Source organism: Ranitomeya variabilis, chromosome 5, assembly GCF_051348905.1.
Source record: "Ranitomeya variabilis isolate aRanVar5 chromosome 5, aRanVar5.hap1, whole genome shotgun sequence".
NCBI lineage: Eukaryota > Metazoa > Chordata > Amphibia > Anura > Dendrobatidae > Ranitomeya > Ranitomeya variabilis.
Genome location: NC_135236.1, coordinates 326,729,683 through 326,753,195, shown reverse-complemented (window position 1 = coordinate 326,753,195; position 23,513 = coordinate 326,729,683). Strand labels below are relative to the sequence as shown.

The 23,513-nt window shown below is 41.2% G+C and overlaps 1 protein-coding gene across 1 annotated transcript in view; it reads right to left on the bottom strand.

The window, feature by feature from the left end:
- LOC143773646 (cadherin-related family member 3-like) overlaps window positions 1–22,837 on the bottom strand; it is a 70,706-nt gene extending 47,869 nt beyond the window's left edge. Inside the window, exons 1-6 of the mRNA XM_077261041.1 lie at window positions 22,697–22,837; window positions 22,268–22,447; window positions 17,633–17,724; window positions 15,983–16,093; window positions 13,049–13,158; window positions 10,032–10,177 (exon numbers count right to left, since the gene is read on the bottom strand). Of these exons, the coding sequence (XP_077117156.1) occupies window positions 10,032–10,177; window positions 13,049–13,158; window positions 15,983–16,093; window positions 17,633–17,724; window positions 22,268–22,447; window positions 22,697–22,706 (649 nt within the window). The 5' untranslated portion in view covers window positions 22,707–22,837. The remainder of the gene's footprint in view (window positions 1–10,031; window positions 10,178–13,048; window positions 13,159–15,982; window positions 16,094–17,632; window positions 17,725–22,267; window positions 22,448–22,696) is intronic.
- Between the last annotated feature and the right edge of the window lie 676 nt (window positions 22,838–23,513).

Sequence of the window (23,513 nt, the reverse complement as noted above, 5' to 3'; positions counted from 1 at the left end):
GTCTATGCATGCAACTTGTATTTAGACTTTTAAGATTCTGACCTCTGCTTAAGATAGTTGAACATTTTTGACAGATGACTTTGCGCTGATCATTTGGATGTTGTTTAAAAAAATGCCAGACTGCACTCTTTCTACTATCGGATACCTTTTCAGGCATTGCAGACTGAGCTTCTTTAACCGGATGGCCACGCTGTCCTCCAACAGGTTTTGGTTTTGCCACGCGTTTTTGGCCAGATACGGGCCCGGTAGATGGAACCTGTTGTGATGTTGATGCCTGCTGCGGCTCCTCCTCCTCCGCTTCAGAACTACTGCCGCCTGCACCCTGTTCTCCCAATGGCTGCCAATCAGGGTCAACAACTGGGTCATCTATGACCTCCTCTTCTATGTCGTGTGCAACTTCGTCTGTGTTACCGTGTAAGCCGGTGGTATAGCGTTCGTGACGGGGCACCATAGTCTCTGCTGAGTTTGATTCTGCCTCAGTACACTGCGAGGGCAATGTTCTGGTTTGAGTCAAAGGAACAGCATAGTAATCTGGCTGTGGCTGTGCATCTGTGCACTCCATGTCCGATTCAACTTCTAATGGGCATGGCCTGTTAACTGTTTCACTGTCTAACCGAGGAATGGTATGTGTAAAGAGCTCCATGGAATAACCTGTTGTGTCGACTGACGCATCCTTCACTGTTGTTCTGGGTGAAGGACACAAGGAAGCGACTTGTTCCCGACCGGGAGCATCCACTGACGATGCACTGCTCTGACATTTGGCACTTTCCGAGGAGGAGGCGAAAGAGCTAGAGGCAGAGTCAGCTATGAAAGCCAATACTTGTTCCTCCTGCTCCGGCTTCAAAAGTGGTTTTCCTACTCCCAGAAAAGAGAGCGTTCGAGGCGTTGTGTAGCCAGACAACGAACCTGGCTCAACAACTCGAGACTTAGATAATGTACTGCTTTTACCATGACCACCTGATGCTCCACCACCACTACCATCATTACCAGCTGACAATGACCGCCCACGGCCACGACCTCTTCCACTAAACTTCCTCATTGTTTGCAAAACGTAACCAAAGTAACGGTATTTGTTACTGTAAAACAACTTATAAGGTGAACTCAAACTTCTGTAGGATTTATATATACCTTTACAGGTGCCTGACACTGAAAGGAAAATCAGGCCCAATGTTACACACTTGGTTTTCTGTGCCCCAATAATTTGAGACAGATGGCACACACAGGATCGGCACTCAAGCAGAAATGCCAATCTTAATCTCCCACTATTTTTTTTTTCAGGGAGAATTTAAAAAAAAAAAATATTACACACTAGGTTTTCTGTGGCACACAATGAGAGACAGATGCCACACACAGGACTGGCACAGAGGCAGACTTGCCAATCTTTATCTCCCAGACTCCCACTCTTAATTTTTTTTTTTACAGGGAGAATTTACCCCCCTCAAAAAAATGGCCCAGTATTACACACTGGTTTTCGGTGGCACATAATGAGAGACAGATGCCACGCACAGAGGCAGACTTGCCAGTCTTTATCTCCCAGACTCCCACTCTTAATTTTTTTTTTACAGGGAAAATTTACCCCCCCAAAAAAAATGGCCCAGTATTACACACTGGTTTTCGGTGGCACACAATGAGAGACAGATGCCACACACAGCAATGGCACAGAGGCAGACTTGCCAATATTTATCTCCCACTAATTATTTTTTTTTGAAAAGGGAGAATTTACCCCCCCCAAAAAAAATGGCCAAGTATTACACAGTGGTTTTTGGTGGCACACAATGAGAGACAGATGCCACACACAGCAATGGCACAGAGGCAGACTTGCCAATATTTATCTCCCACTAATTATTTTTTTTTGAAAAGGGAGAATTTACCCCCCCAAAAAAATGGCCAAGTATTACACAGTGGTTTTCAGTGGCACACAATGAGAGACAGATGCCACACACAGCAATGGCACAGAGGCAGACTTGCCAATATTTATCTCCCACTAATTATTTTTTTTTGAAAAGGGAGAATTTGTAAAAAAAAAAAGGCCAAGTATTACACAGTGGTTTTCGGTGGCACACAATGAGAGACAGATGCCACACACAGCAATGGCACAGAGGCAGGCTTGCCAATATTTATCTCCCACTAATTATTATTTTTTGAAAAGGGAGAATTTACCCCCCCCAAAAAAATGGCCAAGTATTACACAGTGGTTTTCGGTGGCACACAATGAGAGACAGATGCCACACACAGCAATGGCACAGAGGCAGACTTGCCAATATTTATCTCCCACTAATTATTTTTTTTTGAAAAGGGAGAATTTACCCCCCCCAAAAAATGACCAAGTATTACACAGTGGTTTTCGGTGTCACACAATGAGAGACAGATGCCACACACAGCAATGGCACAGAGGCAGACTTGCCAATATTTATCTCCCACTAATTATTTTTTTTTGAAAAGGGGGAATTTACCCCCCCCAAAAAAAGGCCAAGTATTACACAGTGGTTTTCGGTGGCACACAATGAGAGACAGATGCCACACACAGCAATGGCACAGAGGCAGACTTGCCAATATTTATTTCCCACTAATTATTATTTTTTGAAAAGGGAGAATTTACCCTCCCCCAAAATGGCCAAGTATTACACAGTGGTTTTCAGTGGCACACAATGAGAGACAGATGCCACACACAGCAATGGCACAGAGGCAGACTTGCCAATATTTATCTCCCACTAATTATTTTTTTTTGAAAAGGGAGAATTTACCCCCCCCAAAAAATGGCCAAGTATTACACAGTGGTTTTTGGTGGCACACAATGAGAGACAGATGCCACACACAGCAATGGCACAGAGGCAGACTTGCCAATATTTATCTCCCACTAATTATTTTTTTTTTAAAAGGGAGAATTTGTAAAAAAAAAAAAAAAAAATGGCCAAGTATTACACAGTGGTTTTCGGTGGCACACAATGAGAGAAAGATGCCACACACAGCAATGGCACAGAGGCAGACTTACCAATATTTATCTCCCACTAATTATTTTTTTTTGAAAAGGGAGAATTTACCCCCCCCCAAAAAAAAAAATCGCCAAGTATTACACAGTGGTTTTTGGTGGCACACAATGAGAGACAGATGCCACACACAGCAATGGCACAGAGGCAGACTTGCCAATATTTATCTCCCACTAATTATTTTTTTTGGAAAAGGGAGAATTTGTAAAAAAAAAAAATGGCCAAGTATTACACAGTGGTTTTCGGTGGCACACAATGAGAGACAGATGCCACACACAGCAATGGCACAGAGGCAGACTTGCCAATATTTATCTCCCTGCAGTAATGTCAGAAAAGTATGGCAGGCAGCTATAAAAAGGACTGCTGCACACAAAAGTGTGGACAAACACACAAGATAGCTGTGCAGAAAGGAAGGAAAAACAGGATTTGTGCTTTGAAAAAAGCAGTTGGTTTGTACAGCGGCGTACACACAAAGCAACGCAGCTATCAGGGAGCCTTCTAGGGCAGCCCAATGAGCTACAGCGCTGAGGAAAAAAAAATGTAGCTTCCACTGTCCCTGCAAACAAAAGGTGGTGTTGGACAGTGGAAATCGCTACAGCACAAGCGGTTTGTGGCTTTATGTACCCTGCCTATCACTATCCCTGCTTCTGAAGAAGCGGCAGCAACCTCTCCCTACGCTCAGATCAGCAGCAGTAAGATGGCGGTCGGCGGGAACGCCCCTTTATAGCCCCTGTGACGCCGCAGAAAGCAAGCCAATCACTGCAATGCCCTTCTCTAAGATGGTGGGGACTGAGATCTATGTCATCACGCTGCCCACACTCTGAGTCCACCTTCATTGGCTGAGAAATGGCGCTGTTAGCGTAATTGAAACGCGACTTTGGCGCGAAAGTCGCGTACCGCATGGCAGACCCCACACAGGGATCGGCTCGGTTTCATGAGACGCCGACTTTGCCAAAAGTCGGCGACTTATGAAAATGAACGATCCATTTCGCTCAACCCTACTCATCACTAGTCGTAAACCATAACCCACCAAAAGGAGAAGATGCCCATATTTCTGTCTTTCTGTTTCTGAATTCAGTAAAGCTCACCAGTCTAAGGGAAAGTTCACACTACCGTATTCTATCATTCCTGTTATGGCCACAATACATGGCTCAACTGGAGGTTTTTGGTGTGAACTAAAGCATCATGAGCATTTATGCTGCTGTAATTTGGGTAGTGACACCTGCAGTTCAGGCAAGTATTATATGTTTTTTTAGCAAGTTTCAAAAAAGGGTACCTTTTAAAGTGAACCTGTCAGCACGATTTTGCAATGTAAAGTAATGACATGGCTGTAATGTTGCTATAACACAGATTAAATTGATACCTTTGGAGAATAAATCCACTTTTTGTAGTTTTCTATTTGTAGGGTTTTTTTGCAATTTGGAAAAAGGATTCTTTTAACCCTACTGTTCTGATCGCATAAACTATACATTTGTACTATTTCAGGTCCATATGACTCGACCTATTAAAATGTTGATTTTAGCTACTGTGTTTTATTTGAATACCTATTTTATTATTAAACTGTATGTGAACATGGTTGATCATAAACAAATGAAAAATGAAATTAAAACTTAATTTTATTTTTTCAGAAAAAGTAACACAGGCTGTTTGCAATTATGTTTGCTTTATAGCATTCTGCACACAAATACCAAGCATGCTTTAGATTTCTATTACTATAACATGAAATCTAACTAAATATCACTTTGTGTTAACATATTTTATATAACAACAAATGGAAAATAATGAAAACTTCAGTTTTTCTCTTTTATCTCTAAAAAGGTTGAACAGGTTCATGCATTTTTACATTGAACACAATAATAAAACACATGTCCTTTACATAGATATTTTGCACACCCAGCACTTGTCAGATTTATTTTATTGTCACAAGAAAACGGACAGAAGCTACATCTCTTCCTTTTTGGCTGGTAGCTGTGCTGGTGGAGGCCATGGAGTCTCTTTCTTGAGCATGCTGCTGGACTCTCCTCACAATGGTTGCTGCTCCTTCACTTCTGGGGTTTACTTTTCTGGCTTCGATATACAGCCTAAGGCCGGCGTCACACTGGCGAGTTTTACGGACGTAAGAGCGCAGAAACTACGTCCGTAAAACTCGCATTACATGCGGCACAATTATTCTCAATGGGGCTGCTCCTATTAGCCGTATATTACGGTTCAGTATTATACGGCTTTCTACGGCCGTACAAAATCGCAGCATGCTGCGTTTGTCAGCGTATTGCGCAAAAAAATCGCTAATGAAAGTCTATGGGGGCGAGAAAAATACGGATTCCACACGGACCTGCAGTGTGACTTGCGAGAAATACGCAGCGGTGTTAGTGAAAAGTCGGTAATTCAATTGCCGGCTTTTCATTTCTCCTGCACAAACCCGACAGGATATGAGACATGGTTTACATACAGTAAACCATCTCATATCCCCTTTTTTTTTGCATATTCCACACTACTAATGTTAGTAGTGTGTATGTGCAAAATTTCAGCGCTGTAGCTGCTGAAATAAAGGGTTAAATGGCAGAAAAAATTGGCGTGGGCTCCCGCGCAATTTTCTCCGCCAGAATGGTAAAGCCAGTGACTGAGGGCAGATATTAATAGCCAGGAGAGGGTCCATGGTTATTGCCCCCCCCGTGGCTAAAAACATCTGCCCCCAGCCACCCCAGAAAAGGCACATCTGGAAGATGCGCCTATTCTGGCACTTGGCCACTCTCTTCCCACTCCCTGTAGCGGTGGGATATGGGGTAATGAAGGGTTAATGCCACCTTGCTATTGGAAGGTGACATTAAGCCAGATTAATAATGGAGAGGCGTCAATTATGACACCTATCCATTATTAATCCAATTGTTGGAAAGGGTTAAAAAACACACACACACACATGATTTAAAAGTATTTTAATGAAATAAACACAGCGGTTGTTGTAATAATTTATTGTTCTCTCAATCCATCAGGAACACCCTCGCTTGGAAAAATAATAAACGCACAAGATACATACCTTCTGGTGAACCGTCTCGTCCCACGATGTAATCCATCTGAAGGGGTTAACTAATATTACAGGCAGGAGCCCTGCTAAATGCAGCGGTGCTCCGTGTCTGTAATCCCCGGCGAATGAATGAAATGTAGGTCATTGACCTACATTTCCTTCAGTCGCGGTGATGCGCCCCCTGGTGGATGTCCTCATATGACCTGGAGCGTGGGAAAAAGTTCCCAGGCTGCAGTTCATGAGAACATCCAGCAGGGGCGCATCACCGCGACTCAATGTAAGTACAGATCACTGCTTTCCTTTCAGCACCCGGGGGTTACAGGCACGGAGCACAGCTGCATTAGCAGGGCTCCTGCCTGTAATATTAGTTAACCCCTTCAGATGGATTACTTCGTGGGACGAGACGGTTCACCAGAAGGTATGTATCTTGTGCGTTTATTATTTTTCCAAGCGAGGGTGTTCCTGATGGATTGAGAGAACAATAAATTATTACAACAACCGCTGTGTTTATTTTATTAAAATACTTTTAAATCATGTGTGTGTGTGTTTTTTAACCCTTTCCAACAATTGGATTAATAATGGATAGGTGTCATAATTGACGCCTCTCCATTATTAATCTGGCTTAATGTCACCTTCCAATAGCAAGGTGGCATTAACCCTTCATTACCCCATATCCCACCGCTACAGGGAGTGGGAAGAGAGTGGCCAAGTGCCAGAATAGGCGCATCTTCCAGATGTGCCTTTTCTGGGGTGGCTGGGGGCAGATGTTTTTAGCCACGGGGGGGCCAATAACCGTGGACCCTCTCCTGGCTATTAATATCTGCCCTCAGTCACTGGCTTTACCATTCTGGCGGAGAAAATTGCGCTGGAGCCCACGCCAATTTTTTCCGCCATTTAACCCTTTATTTCAGCAGCTACAGCGCTGAAATTTTGCACATACACACTACTAACATTAGTAGTGTGGAATATGCAAAAAAAAAGGGGATATGAGATGGTTTACTGTATGAAAACCATGTCTCATATCCTGTCGGGTTTGTGCAGGAGAAATGAAAAGCCGGCAATTGAATTACCGGCTGTTCACAGATATCGCGCTGAATGAAATCTAAATACAGACTATATATATATGTGTCTCAATGACATATATATATATATATATATATATATACTGTATATATGTTTTCCCGAACATTTGAGCACATAAATCCATTAGATGTCGGTTTTGCAAGCCTGCGCGAAAATCTCGCAGTACGGATGCCATACGGATTACATACCGAGGATGCCATGCGCAAAATACGCTGACACACCCTGCCTACGGATCACTATTTTGGGAACATTTCTCCGTATTACGGCCGTAGTACGAACGTAAAAAACGGACCGTATTGTCTTACGCCGAGTGTGACGCCGGCCTTACTAGCGATTTTCCTAATTCTTCAATAACATTTTTTCTTTTATGCAGCTTATTTCCGTTCCAATTGGGTTCGATTTCTCTCCATAAAACAAATGTGTTGTATACCGAAACATACAGAATGTTGTAAAATATTATCATTGGCCAACAATTAGTTTTGCCTTTGCAGGTGTATGATGATATTGCTTGATCTTGTGTATCAACTGCGCTTTTGTGCATTATAATCTAATATCATGTCCAGCTTTCTGTCTTCTCGATTACTTATTGCATTGACATGGTGCACTGTGCTCATTAGAATTACATGTTTATTTTTTGGGGGAATGTAAGACACAACTGTTGTATCTCCAGTAAAGTAAAAAGTAGAACTATACACATCTCTTTTACTAAGGATACCTTGCGGCAGTTCTGGCTTGTTTTTCCTTATAGTGCCCAGCATGGTAAGTTGTCTTTTTCGCAACATCTGGCCCAGTTGGTAGAATGTGAAAAAGTTGTCACATGTAACAATTTTTTCCTTTTAGTCCTTGAGTCAAATCGAGAACAACTCACATACCCTGATTTTTTTCAGCTCTTTCTCCAGGGTTTCTTCCTGTATACACTTGAGCGTTTACAATGTATGAACTTTTGCTGTCACAAAGTGTCCATATTTTGATGCCGAACTTTGCTGTCTTACTCGGTATGTATTGTCTGAATGGGCACCTACCTCGGAATGCCACCAGTTGTTCATTGACAGTTACTTCACCAATATTATATAATTATGGTAGAATTTATACCCATTTATTCCAAACATTTCTAATTTTTGGCTAGTTTATCTTTAGCTCTTTCATTTCAATCTGTTTTATTATCAAACCTCAGTACTCTAGAAATCTCATGAAACCTTTCAAGATACATTGTAGCTCTAAATATGTGGAGACCGGTTTCCATAAACTTTTAGCTTATTCACCATAAGATTTGTATACTGCTGCTAAAAGAAGTAAACTAATATAAGCATTTAGAGCAGTCACATCTAATTTGTTCCATTTATCACTATAAACTCATTGTCAGTGATAATTCTACTTCATGGATAAATGTTAGAGGAGAAATTCAGTGTTTGGATTAGTTGGTTGGAGAGTTGTACACCAGATTTCTGTTTGTAGTTGGTTTGCATGTTTATCCTGATCCACTCTTATTTGGTTTCTCCTACCTATTCCTCCCCTGTGTTTCACTGTGTTGTTTTGTGAGTATATTTTTATGATTGTAGTTTTCTTTCATTCCTGTCTGTATTCCCCTGTCTGTCTGCTTAGTGTAATCATATACTTCAGCTTCACACCTCCCTGGGTGGGGAAAGGATCAGATAAGGTTTAATATAGGAGCATAGAAAGATACATGACCCCATCGTTTCCATTTTCTGGAGTAATCCTGGGGACAATATTGCCCCCCCAGCCCCAAAATACCAGCCCACAGCCACCCAGAAAAGCCACATCTGTTAGATGCACCAATTCTGGCACTGCCTCTTTCCAATTGCCCTGTAGCGGTGGCAAGTGGGGTAATATTTGTGGAGTTGACGTCACCTTTGGTTTGTCAGGTGACATCAAGCCCACGGATTAGTAATGTAGACTTGTCTATAAGACACCTATTCAATACTAATCCTGTCGTTATATTGTAAATAAAGACACAGCCAGAATAAAGACTTTTATTTGAAATAAAACAAAACACACTTTTATTTTTTTTATTTAAGAATAACAAACATGGTTATTCTCACCCAATGCCATATTCCACTTTATTCCTTGTCTCCTATAATAAAACAAAATTTAAAAAAGCAAAAAGATCCCTCACCTGTCCATCGTCCTGTTCCACGCCGTGATCAAGTGAATGGGGTCTGGGTCCAGGTTTGGGTCTGGTTACTGTTCTAGTACCCGAAGCCGAACTTTTTGTAACTGTTTGTGCCGAACTCACTGGACCCGAACATCCAGGTGTCCGCCTATCTCTACTAGGTTGGTGTGAATGCTCCTGAGCTCAAATGCAGGCAAATTTATATCTGGGTCCAGATCTGTGGGAACTAAAGAGGAGGAGCTGTAATGCATTCCTGGTTGCCTGAGGTGTTACCTTGGTAATGTATAGTGTGTCTCTGTGAATGTGACTTTGCCTGTAGCAGAGCTATGTGTATAAAAATGTGCATGTAGCAGAGCTGTGTGCATGTAAATGTGTGTGTAACAGAGCTGTGTGTGTTTATATGTGCATGTATATCAGAGCTATGTGTGTCTGCATGTGCATATAGCAGAGCTGCATGTGTATATATGTAGCAGAGCTGTGTGTGTCTTTATATGCATATGTAACAGGATCTGTAACAGAGCTGTGTGTGTCTATATGTGCATGTAGCAGAACTGTGTGTAGGTATACACACACATGTAGCAGAGCTGTGTGTGTATAGTACATACTGCAGAAAGACACCAACAATAGATGGATTACCTCTTGATTCTATCGTAATACATTACAATTAATGAGAATGATCCCTCCATTTTACACGACCAGGGAAGTTTTAAGAGACTAGAAAAATGTTTTTCCTATTTTCTTCTGTCTTAGTCTGGGTTGTGTCTTATGGTAAGGTGTGTCTTATAGTCCCAAAAATATGGTAACTTACCCTCATCTATGAATAACCCAGGGTAGGTAGTGAAAAATTCATAGTGCACACTGTCACCAATATCCCTGTCAGTTGCTTGTAGTTTAAGTACAATCGATCCAGGAGGAAGATTTTCAGGGATGTCAATAGGTTTATTTAGTAAATTCCTATGAGGAAAAGAAATACAACTCTTACTTCTTGCATTTATAATATCAGAAGAATACAGACTTAGCATTTTTTAAACTAACACACAAGAACGTTGACATTAACTCAAAACCTAATGCAACAAAACAGTTGTACAGTTAGGCATCACTTTTCTACATTGGGATATCATTTCACACTGTGATATCTTTATCATTTTAAGAAAGGCTACATTTATATATTGCATTAGACTGCCAACATGATGGATCTATATTAAATATTCATTATTTAGGATCACCGTGATACTAATATGGAATTTGCTGTTTTTACACAACAAGTGAATAGGCTTTTGTTTTGTAACCTAGTTCATTCCATATTTTGTTGGTAAATTCTGCACCAAAAATCTTCAGCAATTTCTTCAAGTGTGAATATTGCCTTAGAGCAAGGGTGCAAAACATATCCTTGTCTGAGACATGTAGGAATCCCACCTATTGGGAGAATGGATAACCCCTCCATGCACACAGGAATAAGGTAAAGAAGTTGCAACTGTTAGTACACTGCTGGCACCCCTGCGCGTGTCCTCTCCTCCACCCCTGCTGTGATGCAGAAGTGTGTACTTACACCCGAAACCCCCTCGGCATCTGTCTGCTCCCAGGACCTGCATGCGGCACTCGGGTCTCCTGGGAATGGGCTTGGGGCGCATACTCCCTGACTCTTAAGGGCCAGCGCCATTAGCTGGGAGATGTCTTGTATATAAAACATTCTCCTCTAGTGGGAGGTGCCTTAGCAACTTAGTCTATGTGTTTCCTGCACGTTAGTTTTAAGGTCTTCGTGTTCCTAATCCAGTGCACTCTGTCTGTACCTCTCCTGGTCCACTCTGCTTACCCATATCCGAATCTGCTCAGCCAGTTCCTAGTCCTGATCCTGATCCATCTGACCTGTACCTGTGTTGCTTACCTGCCCAGTCTGTACTTGCACCTGAGAACCTGCATCTGTGATCCTGTACTGTGGCCATCCTGTGTTCCTGTTCCTGTCCTGCTTGTGCTGTACCATCTAACTAACCAGTTACTGGCTGGTCCTGCTTCCTTGTCCCCTGTGAGGGTCAGCTGCCACAGATCCATGGGTCTGTCCTGGAGTAGCACCTGGAACCAAGTCTAAATCTGCTATCAGCCAAGAGTCTGGTGTATGCTTAGTTACACCCCTCCAGGCTCTCCCTGGTCTGTGGCACAGTAGCTCCACAACCACATGTGTAACAGCAACTTTCTCCATTTTAGTTTATGTGAAGTGTTTCACTGCTATCCCTACTCATGTAAAGCTACAACAAATAAAGCCTCAAACGTGCATTGCCAACTGCACAATAACTTGTATTGCTTGTGTGCAACACAGGGGTCAGGAAAATTTCATTCCGCAGATATATAGAAAAGACAGGAATGGCCACAGAGTGCATATTAGTGCTAGACCTTCCCTGTTTTCCATACTACATGTCATCCTTTTTTTTCCCTCTGATATGGGAAATACATGTAGGCAGTCATCAAACATAAATAGGCATTTCTGTGACCATATGGTTTGCCACATAAAATGGCATTGTGGGTCCCATGAGGACCTTGGATAACAAGTTGTGTACCCCTTCCTAAGTCGTATGACTCTACTGCATACAATTACGTATACTGCATGTCCAGTGATGATAAACAGTTCATGGAATATGTAACATGGATGTGGTATAAACATTTTCTATACAAACTACATAACCTTCCTGCTTGTCTTCAAACTGAATTACACCACACAACAATAAAGTTCCATGTTTCATTTGATGCTACATAAGTGAATCCTTAATTTGCTAGTGTGCTTTCACACACCTGTGCATTGGTTCCGTAAGTGCTTAAGTCCAAACCATCCCCCATCGCACAGAACAGCATTTGGGTGTATGTGTTGACGGGGACATAGACTAGAATGGTGAAGACAGAATTAATGTGTGCTCTGTTGTGCAAGCCTACTGGGGACGGTCACCCATATGCAGTGTACTTCATCTGAGTAACCTCCTCCAGTAGGTGTATATGCCCAAAAATGAAGCATGACAGATGACATGTGTTGGCACCATGATAGTCTATGGCCCCATCGGCGCATACACCTGAATCATATTTTGCAGGGGGATTCGGACATAAGCCCTGACGAGACCAACAAACAGGTGAAAAAGCACAGTGTGAAAGTACCCTTTCAACGATGTTTCTTATCAATTGCCAGAAAGCAGTGAGAGATTAATAAAGACAGTTTAATGGAAAATTGTATAACTTTTCCTTATAATAAGAATAACCATTGTTTGCAAAAACAAGAAGGGCATCACTATGAGAAAGACAAAAATTTTGTTGTGGCTAAACATTATGTCTCTTAAATCTACTCTCCCCCTGGGCTACACACACACATTAAATTAAAGTAAGTATATTTTGACAAAATTTTGTCAGGATGCATTGGCAATTGAATGTGCCTTCCCTACTGGAGTTTCCTAGCCTGTGTGATACAACTATGCCTTTTACCGCTTTCACTTTTGTCTACTAGGCAGATCAAGTCTGGTCCAATAGAGGATTTAAGTGAAACTTCATCTTTAGTGCTTTGTAGACTGTAATACATGTATACGAGAAACCGCCACTGCCCTTACATTGGATAAAGAAACTGTGGAAGTTTGTGGACGTTGTCTGAGATTATAGACAATTATGCATTTGGAGGAAGCAAACTCAGACTGTGTGGACCTGAGTTTCATGAAATAATAACATGTCCACATTGTTCAGGACCACTGAGGTCTCTTTACATGCGTGTCTGGCCCAATGTTTTGGACAAAACAGTTTTATTATTTTCTTACATTTTTGTTTTACAGTAACGAGTATAGAAATTATTTTACTTACTGAAAAACAGGCTCTTCATCATTTTCATTTTGGAGAGTGATTGTGATTAAGCCTGTGCAGAACATTGGATTTGGCTTTACATTTCTCACCTTGATAGAGATTACAAATTTCTATAATTGGTGAAAAAAATATTATGATTAAAAAAACCCTATTACATCCAACAGTGATAAAAAAATGTCTTAGCTGTAGAAATGAATGGATCTGATAATATTTGATTTTGCCAAATCGAATGTTGGGGTTTGGAGAAACCCCATAGCATAATAAGCGTAAGATGTAGAAACAAAATAACTAATACTCACCTAACCACTCACATCTATGCCTCAGCGTTACCTCTTACTGCTTCCACTTTCTGAAACCTCAGATCTCTTCACACTAGCCAGGGAATTCCAATGTTGTGATGTTGAATGCTCATTAGTAGAGATGTCTCAGGCCTGGTTGTATCTGGAAGCTTTGGCACAGTGTGAAGTGATCCTGGGTTTCTTCATGTAATGGTGGTAAGCAGAGGCGCTGACGACCCTATGGGGGTACAGCGAGCTGCAGAAGTGGCAGGAGAGGTGAGCGATGACGTCAGATTTATTTATTTATTTGTTTATTTTTCAACCTTTTGCTAGCCTATATTCTGGATCTAGTTGAGTGTCACGCTTAGGCCGGGATCACACATGCGAGAAACACGTCCGTACCTCGCATGTGAAAACCAAGCTCTGGCCCCGGCACTTGGGAGCGGAGCGTGCAGCTCCATGTGTTCCTATGCGGCCGCACGCTCCGCTCCACAGTGCCGGCGCCAGAGCTTGGGTTTCACATGCGAGACACGGACGTGTTTCTCGCATGTGTGATCCCGGCCTTAGCTACAGTCTTCAGAGCTGGAAAGAGAACTGTAAAATCTTATGTCGCTTTCACCCACTCTAAGCAGTCAATAGGAGAATGATGGTGCTCAGTTTAGTATAGCCTGTTGCATAGACTTCAGGCGGTTTGTGCTACAGATTAGCTGTAAAAAAATCATTAATAGAGTGATACACAAAGTGATTACACTGGATTATACTGCCAAATACTTCACTATAATAATTTTCTTGTGAAACAAGAGGTATGCTTTAAATAGGACCTTTCATGTTGAACTGGATACATGATACAATAGTGTCTGCAGAGAATATGTAGCAGATGTGATAATAATAATAATAATAATAATAATAATAATAATAATGATAAAAGCAAATACATCCAATTAGAAATTTAGTATAATTTTTCTGATTCACTATGTCTCATTCCTCATGTGCAGGCATTACAGGACCTTAGGTATCCATGATTATCACCACTGACATAGTGATAGCTTTGTTGTCCGTAGTCATAACAATGGAAATCTAAGGTACTGCAATGCCTGCACATGGGGAAAGAGACACAGCAAATCAGAAAAACTATACAAAATTCCTAGTTGGAGGTATTTGCAAATATTATTAACCCCTCTTCCTTTGATGTGGGCTCCAGCACTGAGCCCACATCTTTCCCGCCACATGTCAGCTGTTTTGAACAGCTGACATGTGCCTCTAACAGCTGCTGGTGGAATCGCGATCCACCCATGGCTGTTAACCTGATAAATGCCGCTATCAATCGCTGACAGCAGCATTTAACTTGCGCCTACCGGTAATGTGCCGAAAATCCCACCTATTGGTGACTCCATCACATGATCGCAGGTCACCAATGGGTTGGAATGACAACCAGATGTCTCCATCAGACCTCTATTGTTCTCATAGCTGGATTGCTATGAGTGCCACCCTGTGGTCGGCGCTCATGGCAAATAAGCATTTCTGCTACACAAAGGTGATCTCATCATCGCCTGTGTGTAGCAGAGGCGATCAGACAACTGCAGCTTCTAGTCTTTCATGGAGACTATGGAAGCATGCAAAAAGTAAAAAAAAGTTTAAAAATATTTTAAAAATAAAAAAATATAAAAGTTCAAATCACCCCCCTTTCACCCCATTCAAAATAAAAGAATAAAATATAAAAAATACACATATTTGGTATCGCAGCTTTCAGAATCGCCCGTTCTATCAATATAAAAAAAATAATAATCTGATCGCTAAACGGCGTAACAAGAAAAAAATTCAGAATGTCAGAGTTATGGTTTTTTGGTCAATGCTACTTTGCAATAAAATGCACTAATGGGAGATCAAAAGATCATATCTACACGAAAATTATATCAACAAAATGTCAGCTCAAAGCCCCCAAAAAATTAGCCCTTACCCAGCCCCAGATCATGAAAAATGGAGACCCTACAAGTATTGGAAAATGGCGCCATTTTTTTTACCAAAGTTTGGATTTTTTTTCACCACTTAAATAAAAAAGAACCTAGACATGTTTTTTGTTTTTGAACTCGTAATGACCTGGAGAATCATAATGGCAGGTCAATTTTAGCATTTAGTGAACATGATAAAAGAAAAAACAACTGTGGAATTGTACTTCCAGTACAAGATATGTTAAAACCAATGGTGTCGTTCAAAAGTACAACTTGTCCTGCAAAAAACAACCCCCATATGACATTTTGACTGAAAAATAAAAAAGTTATGGCTCTAGGAAGAAGGGGAGCAAAAACCGAAAATACCTCTGGCCATGAAGGGGTTAATATTACATCTATTGCATATTGGCATAGGGTCTTGGAGATGGGAATAACCAATCAGCAAAAGTTCAGTTTTACCGTAATTGTACTGACCTGGAAGGTCATATTGCTATGTCATTTTTAATAATTATGGCTTTTTTTCCTCAATTTTTCCCCACTTTAAAGCATGACATAATTAAAAACAACTCATCTAATAAATAACATGAAAGGGGACGGGCGGTGCAAAAAAGCAAAAATGAAAAACTGTCAGGTCCAGAAAGACTGAAAAAGTGTTATAATAAGCTTATTACACAAGTCAATATTTTCATAAAAACATTAAGCCATACCTTTGGGTCTGATTCATAGTCCAAATGCTTATCAGTTGTAGAAATAACTCCAGTATTAGAATTCAATACAAAGAAGACATCAAATAGAGGAGAAGCATGCGTGACTTCAAACTAAAGAAAATATTTAAGGCGAAAAAAATGTGAATTTATGAATCTTAGACCAAAATATAATCTAATTATCTACTTGTTAAAAATTCACTGCTCAGGGTCACTGAACACATTTAATATATTAAATCAAATGTATATAGGACTTCATCACATTCTTTTTGATTGTAAGGCCGGCCTCACACTAGCGAGTTTTACGGACGTATGAGCGCATAAACTACGTCCGTAAAATTCGCATTACACACGGCCCAATGAATCTCTATGGCCCAGCTCATATCTGCCGTATATTACGCATCCGTAATATACGGTCTTGTACGGCCGTAGAAAATCGCAGCATGCTGCGTTTGTCACCGTATTGCGCAAAAAAATCGCCAATGAAAGTCTATGGGGGCGAGAAAAATACGGATTCCACACGGACCAGCAGTGTGACTTGTGAGAAATACGCAGCGGTGTTAGTGAAAAGCCGGTAATTCAATTGCCGGCTTTTCATTTCTCCTTCCCAAACCCGACAGGATATGAGACATGGTTTACATACAGTAAACCATCTCAAATCCCTTTTTTTTTTGCATATTCCACACTACTAATGTTAGTAGTGTGTATGTGCAAAATTTGGGCGCTGTAGCTGCTAAAATAAAGGGTTAAATGGCGGAAAAAAATTGGCGTGGGCTCCCGCGCAATTTTCTCTGCCAGAGTGGTAAAGCCAGTGACTGAGGGCAGATATTAATAGCCAGGAGAGGGTCCATGGTTATTGCCCCCCCCCTGGCTACAAACATCTGCCCCCAGCCACCCCAGAAAAGGCACATCTGGAAGAAGCGCCTATTCTGGCACTTGGCCACTCTCTTCCCACTCCCGTGTAGCGGTGGGATATGGGGCAATGAATATGCAAAAAAAAGGGGATATGAGATGGTTTACTGTATGTAAACCATGTCTCATATCCTGTCGGGTTTGGGAAGGAGAAATGAGAAGCCGGCAATTGAATTACCGGCTTTTCACATATATCGCGCTGAATTAAATATAAATACAGAATATATATATGTGTGTCTCAATGACATATATATATATATATACATACTGTATATATGTTTTAACGAACATTTGAGCACATAAATCCATTAGATGTCGGTTTTGCAAGCCTGCGAGAAAATATCGCAGTACGGATGCCATACAGATTACATATGGAGAATGCCATGCGCAAAATACGCTGACACACCCTGCCTACGGATGACATATGGACCACTACTTTGGGGACTTTTCTGCGTATTACGGCCGTAAAAAACGGACCGTATTTACATACGCTGATTGTGAGGCCGGCCTAAGTCCGCAAGGACAGGGTCCTCTCCCCTCTGTATCAGTCTGTCATTGTAAATTTGTTTACTGTAAACGATATTTATAACTCTGTACGTAACCCCTTTCTCATGTACAGCACCATGGAATTAATGGTGCTATATAAATAAATAATAATTACTATGTCAAATATTTAACTATGCAAAACAAAATTTTTGTCAAAATAAATAAATAGAAAAAAAATGAAAAACAAATACATACTATCACATCATCTCCTTCATCTGGATCTTTTGCAAGAACAGTGTAAAGTTTTGTCAATATAGGGAATGTCTCAGGAACTGCTAAAATAATGCCTATCAGAGACAAAAAACATTTAATGTTACACCATATAAATTTACTGTTTAGAAAAAAGCTCTTGATTTGTGTTTTTCTTTTCCAATTTTTAGGAACTCACTGGACTCCGAATTTGAATGATATGGGAATTGCTTTGCATGAATCGTCTAAAAAGGCTGTTACCATTTTATACATTTTAAAAAGATTGCATCAATCAGAGACAGATCACTTGACCTCAGGCACAGCCGTGCAGGCTTCCCAATAATGCCTTGCCTATCACATCAAATATTATAGCATAGCCAATTAAAGAGACTTTCATAGCCTATATAAAAACAGAAGCAGGAAATGTAGCAGCTATTTTGTGGTGAATTTGGATATTAAGAGGACATCACAGCTCACATCACAGCTCATAGCATTGCTATAGAAATAATGAGAGAAAGTCACAAAAAAACAGAAGAAACTGTACTGATAGTGTGAGAAAGCACAGCAGTGAATTGAAGAAAATGCGTGCTTGAGAGAATACTGATTTAACTGATAGAGATAGAGACATAAGAGCAGATAAAGGCTGTTAGGCACGGTCGAGGGACTACGTGCATGTATTGTATGAGGCCTGTCAACCAGGGCAATGGGTGGAAAGAAGCTGCCTTGGATCCACCTGTCTGACTAATCTTTTGCGTGGCCTCAGTCCCCGGCAGTTATTAAAGTATGTTTTTCTCTGAAATGCAGCAAAGTCAACCATACCTTGCTGAGATCATACAGGCAGTGCCAAACACATGCTGCCCGCATATTGGGCATCATGTATCGTCATTTTAGGCAACAGTTAAAGTAGAAAGCATAAATATTCCTCAAAAACCATGTGAGAGACTGATAAATTAATGCATGAAAAGATTACTTTAAGTTACTAGTGTGAAGATGGTTCAAAAAGCTAAATAACTTCATGTACTATTGCAGCACTGGAGAGCAGAAGGGCTGTTTTAAGCTCCTGAAAAGCGGTCTCGCAGGCGACTGACCAGTCAACTGTGAGAGGCAGCTTTTTCTTGGTGAGGTCTGTCAGGGGCTTGGCCAGGGTACAATAGTGTTGGACAAACCTCCTATAGTACCCAGCGGTCTCCAGGAAGGACATCACCTGTTTCTTGGTCCTGGGGGTGGGCCAGGATGTGATGGCATCCACTTTCCTGGGTTCTGGCTTCAGAACCGCCGCTTACCCAGTGACCCAGGTAGAGGACTCTGCTCATGCCCAGCTGGCACTTTTCTGGTTAAATGGTCAAACCTGCACTGTGGATCCACGGAAGCACCTGCGTCAGATGCTCTAGGTGATCCTCCCATGTGGGACTAAACATGGCAATATCACCCAGGTACACAGATGTGTACCCTTCAAGTCCCTGGAGCAGTGTTGACCATCCACTGAAAAGTGGCAGGGACATTCTTCATGCCGAATGGCATCATGGTGGACTTGTACAGTCCAAACGGGGTGATAAAGGCAAAGCACTCCTGGGCCTCATGGGTCAGAGGGATCTGCCAATATCCCCGGCTCAGATACATGATGGTAAGGAACTTAGCCCCGGTCAACTGATTGAGCAGGTCATCGATGTGTGGCATAGGGAACTCATTGGCGACCTTGACAGTGTGGAGCTCCCAGTAATTCATGCAGAACCGGGTTGTTTGGTCCTTTTTGGTGATGAGGACTAGGGGTGATGCCCACGCACTGTTGGATACCTGGATCACCCCCAGCTTCAGCATCTCGTCAATCTCCTGGCACATCTGTTGCCGTACCTCAAGAGAGACCCAATATGCTGTGTTGACTTCACTCACTTCTGGGAAAGGGAGAGAATAACCCAGCAGGGATCGGCTCTCTGGCGCCACCACTTACCCCAGGTCAGTCAGGTAATAACACAGAGAGCAAATAGTGGCTAGAAAGGCTTCCCTTAAAGGTGCGAGTTATTGAGGAGCTCCCAGTGAGGGGGGATAAATATCACCAGTCCAGGCTGGGGATATATATGAAAACCTCCCGGCCATCATTGTCAGAGTTCTTTCCTAACACAGTGTGGTATGCTGTCACCAGTTCATCGTTAGGTATAAGCCCCTCTGAGAACAGGCTTATATCGGGTATATCTAATCACCAAAAGGCGCACTAGAAAGATACAGGTATATACAGTACAGACCAAAAGTCAAAACTATGAATTAACACGAGTGGAATTATATACTTAACAAAAAAGTGTGAAACAACTGAAAATATGTCTTATATTCTAGGTTCTTCAAAGTAGCCACCTTTTGCTTTGATGATTGCTTTGCACACTCTTGGCATTCTCTTGATGAGCTTCAAGAGGTAGTCAGCGGAAATGGTTTTCACTTCACAGGTGTGCCATGTCAGGTTTAATAAGTGGGATTTCTTGCCTTATAAATGGGGTTGGGACCATCAGTTGTGTTGAGCAGAAGTCTGGTGGATACACAGCTGATAGTCCTACTGAATAGACTGTTAGAATTTGTTTTATGGCAAGAAAAAAGCAGCTAAGTAAAGAAAAAACGAGTGGCCATCATTACTTTAAGAAATGAAGGTCAGTCAGTCCGAAAAATTGGGAAAACTTTGAAAGTGTCCCCAAGTGCAGTTGCAAAAACCATCAAGCGCTACAAAGAAACTGGTTCACATGAGGACCGCCCCAGGAAAGGAAGACCAAGAGTCACCTCTGCTTCTGAGGATAAGTTTATCCGAGTCACCGGCCTCAGAAATCGCACTTTAACAGCAGCTCAGATTAGAGACCAGGTCAATGCCATACAGAGTTCTAGCCAAAATGAGGAGCTGCCTATTATCCCCTAGGCTGCTCCCTCCCACATGCTGTGCCAACCTCTGGGCTGTGCAGCCTCTCTCCTCCCATACCTGAGAGTATGGTTTTCCAGGCAGAACCGTGGATGTCCATAACTTTCCGCCCAAAGGTCTAAACAAGACAGCAGTGGCGCCACTGAGTTCTGCTGGATTTTATCTGTGCAGGGAAACAAAGTACGGCTACCATATTTAATTCATAACATAGTAACATAGTTAGTAAGGCCGAAAAAAGACATTTGTCCATCCAGTTTAGCCTGTATTCCATCATAATAAATCCCCAGATCTACATCCTTCTACAGAACCTAATAATTGTATGATACAATATTGTTCTGCTCCAGGAAGACATCCAGGCCTCTCTTGAACCCCTCTACTGAGTTCGCCATCACCACCTCCTCAGGCAAGCAATTCCAGATTCTCACTGCCCTAACAGTAAAGAATCCTCTTCTATGTTGGTGGAAAAACCTTCTCTCCTCCAGACGCAATTCCTGGTAGCTATGCTTTATAACTCAATAATGCAGAGTTCTAGGGGTGGCTACGTGGTATGGGTTTGTGGGGAAAGGAGTGCATATTCCGATTATGTGCTCGGCTTGGTTCAGAGATATTGCCTATGCATTTTGGCACCCCTGGGGAGAGTTTCAAAGGTCTAGTAATTTAAAAAAACAATTGGTCTCGGGGAATGCAAACGGTGAGGGCTGAGTTGGGAGCAAGTATTTTGGGCCAACTGTATCTGATAGGGAATTCGATCAGATATCAAAATTATATCAATTAGATATCATTTTCCCATATCTCACACCTCCCCCTTTAGAAGGCGCTATAGGGCATCACATTCCTGTGTTCCCCGGGCGCACTCCTGCAATTTCTCCTTGCTGTCATAGCCAATAAGCGATGCCATGGTCACAGCCGCTTTTTTGGCGAATGGAGAAGTGGTACTGCTGGAGCGCCAGGCTCCAATGCAGCAACCTCCCATACGTCCCAGAGACCATGTGTAACCAGCTGAGGGGGTTGTGGTCCAACTCCACGATGAAGGGATGCTCGTGCAAGTTATTATTATTATTCACAATAAGTGATTTCACAGTCCCCTCAGCTGCTCCTCATTTACAATGACATTTGCATACCCTCATTAGATGCTTCAATACAAAATATAGGATTTGAATCAGCTTACTGCTGCTAATTTACATGTGGAATTCCTGAAACAACAGGAGATATAAGTTTTATGAGTGTAAAACAGCCCAATGGCAAATATGAAAATTGCAAGATTTCTCAAAATTCAAAATTAGGTTTAGTTTGTAAGCTTGCAGGTGGAGCCCTCATTCCTCTTGGTATCTGTTTTTATCTATGTGTTTATTGTTATGCTGTAATGTCTATTGTCTGTACTAGTCCCCTCTAAAATGTAAAGTGCTGCGGAATATGTTGGCGCTATAGAAATAAAATTATTATTATTATTTAGCAGGCCAAATAGTAAAAAAGGTTCTTAATGTGGGTAACAGTGTAACAGGGGCTGGCAGTAATAGCAATAAAAACAAAAAAGTAAGCCTTAGCAAAGAATGAATCATAGTGCAGCTTTCACTTTGAAGGACTGTATAACAATAGTGTAGAAAAATGTATATGTGATATGAGCTCCACCCTACAATATAAGCTCATTTAAAAAGGAGTTACATTGCTGGGTATCCTTTTTAAATGCCTTATTAATTATTAGATTTTATTTTAGTTTATTACCAAACCTGAAATAACAATGTTCTTACCTGTACCAGTGGAAAAGGCAGGGTCACACTCTGGTGGTTCATCCACGTTTTCTATAACAATATGGAAGGGATACATATCTGTATGAACACCATCAGTAACAGTGACAACTAAGGAATATGCTGTGTGATTGTCAGGGTGGTCATAATCCATTGGTTGAAGTAAAGTTAATGCACCAGAAACTGTAATAGAAAATCACATTGCAATCAGTTGTGTTGGAACATGGATGGCAAAAATGAAAAATGTGGTTGAAAACTTTATATATAAATAACTTTTAAATATATTTGCACTTAAGTTTTGTACTAATTAATTTAAGTTGCACATATCAGATTTACCCTTTTTATACTTTTGTCAAAGTGCAATACAGTTTGAGCTTTTCGACAGTTTTTATTTTTAATTGGTGTTTATTTTTACAAAAAAAGAGAACATACCTTCGTTCATTTTAAACAAGTTTGTTGCGACTGGAAAGGCATAAGTGATTCTACTTCCAGCATCTCTATCAATTGCTTCAAAAACTTCTAAGATGGATCCAATGAGTGTATTTTCAGGTACATATATGGTGTCATTCTCAATTTTACTGTAAAGAGAAGTAAAAGAATCCAGCAACAGAACTGTAAATTATTCATATAAGTACTATCTTTTGGTTGTATTAATGTTAGATTATGATTAATGAAGGGGGTTGTCCAGGTTTATCGCGAAGATCTGCAGTCACTCTATGTGACTGCAGACTTGTGAATCTTTACACTGTGCACAGAGCGCACTGTAAGGATTCTCTGTTGCTGTTGATGAGAGAGAGAGAACATGTGACTGCAAAAAATGTGATAAGCATGCTTCCGAATAAATTCCAAATAGGACTGCGAGGCCTTACTCAATATAAGGAAATTGAGCAAGGCCTTTCATGTCTAGTTGTAATGTAGCCAGAAGTATGCATGTTAAATATTTGCAATTGCATGACCACTCTGTCTTGCCGCCGGCAGCAGAGAATCCTGACAGTGCACACAAATTGACATTCATGATAAACCTGGATAACACCTTTCAAAGCCATTTAAAAAACAACAGCAATGTTGGAAAAGTGAGCAATGAGTAGGATCTATCTAATATACATTAAGTCTTATTTGTTTTTCATTGGCAATATTAGAATGTAGTTTTCTTATGCATGGAACTCCAAAGAGTAGTTTGTTATGCTGACTTTATATTTTTCTGTATTACCGAACATCTATTTATAGATCTCAGTTTTCCAAATACAAT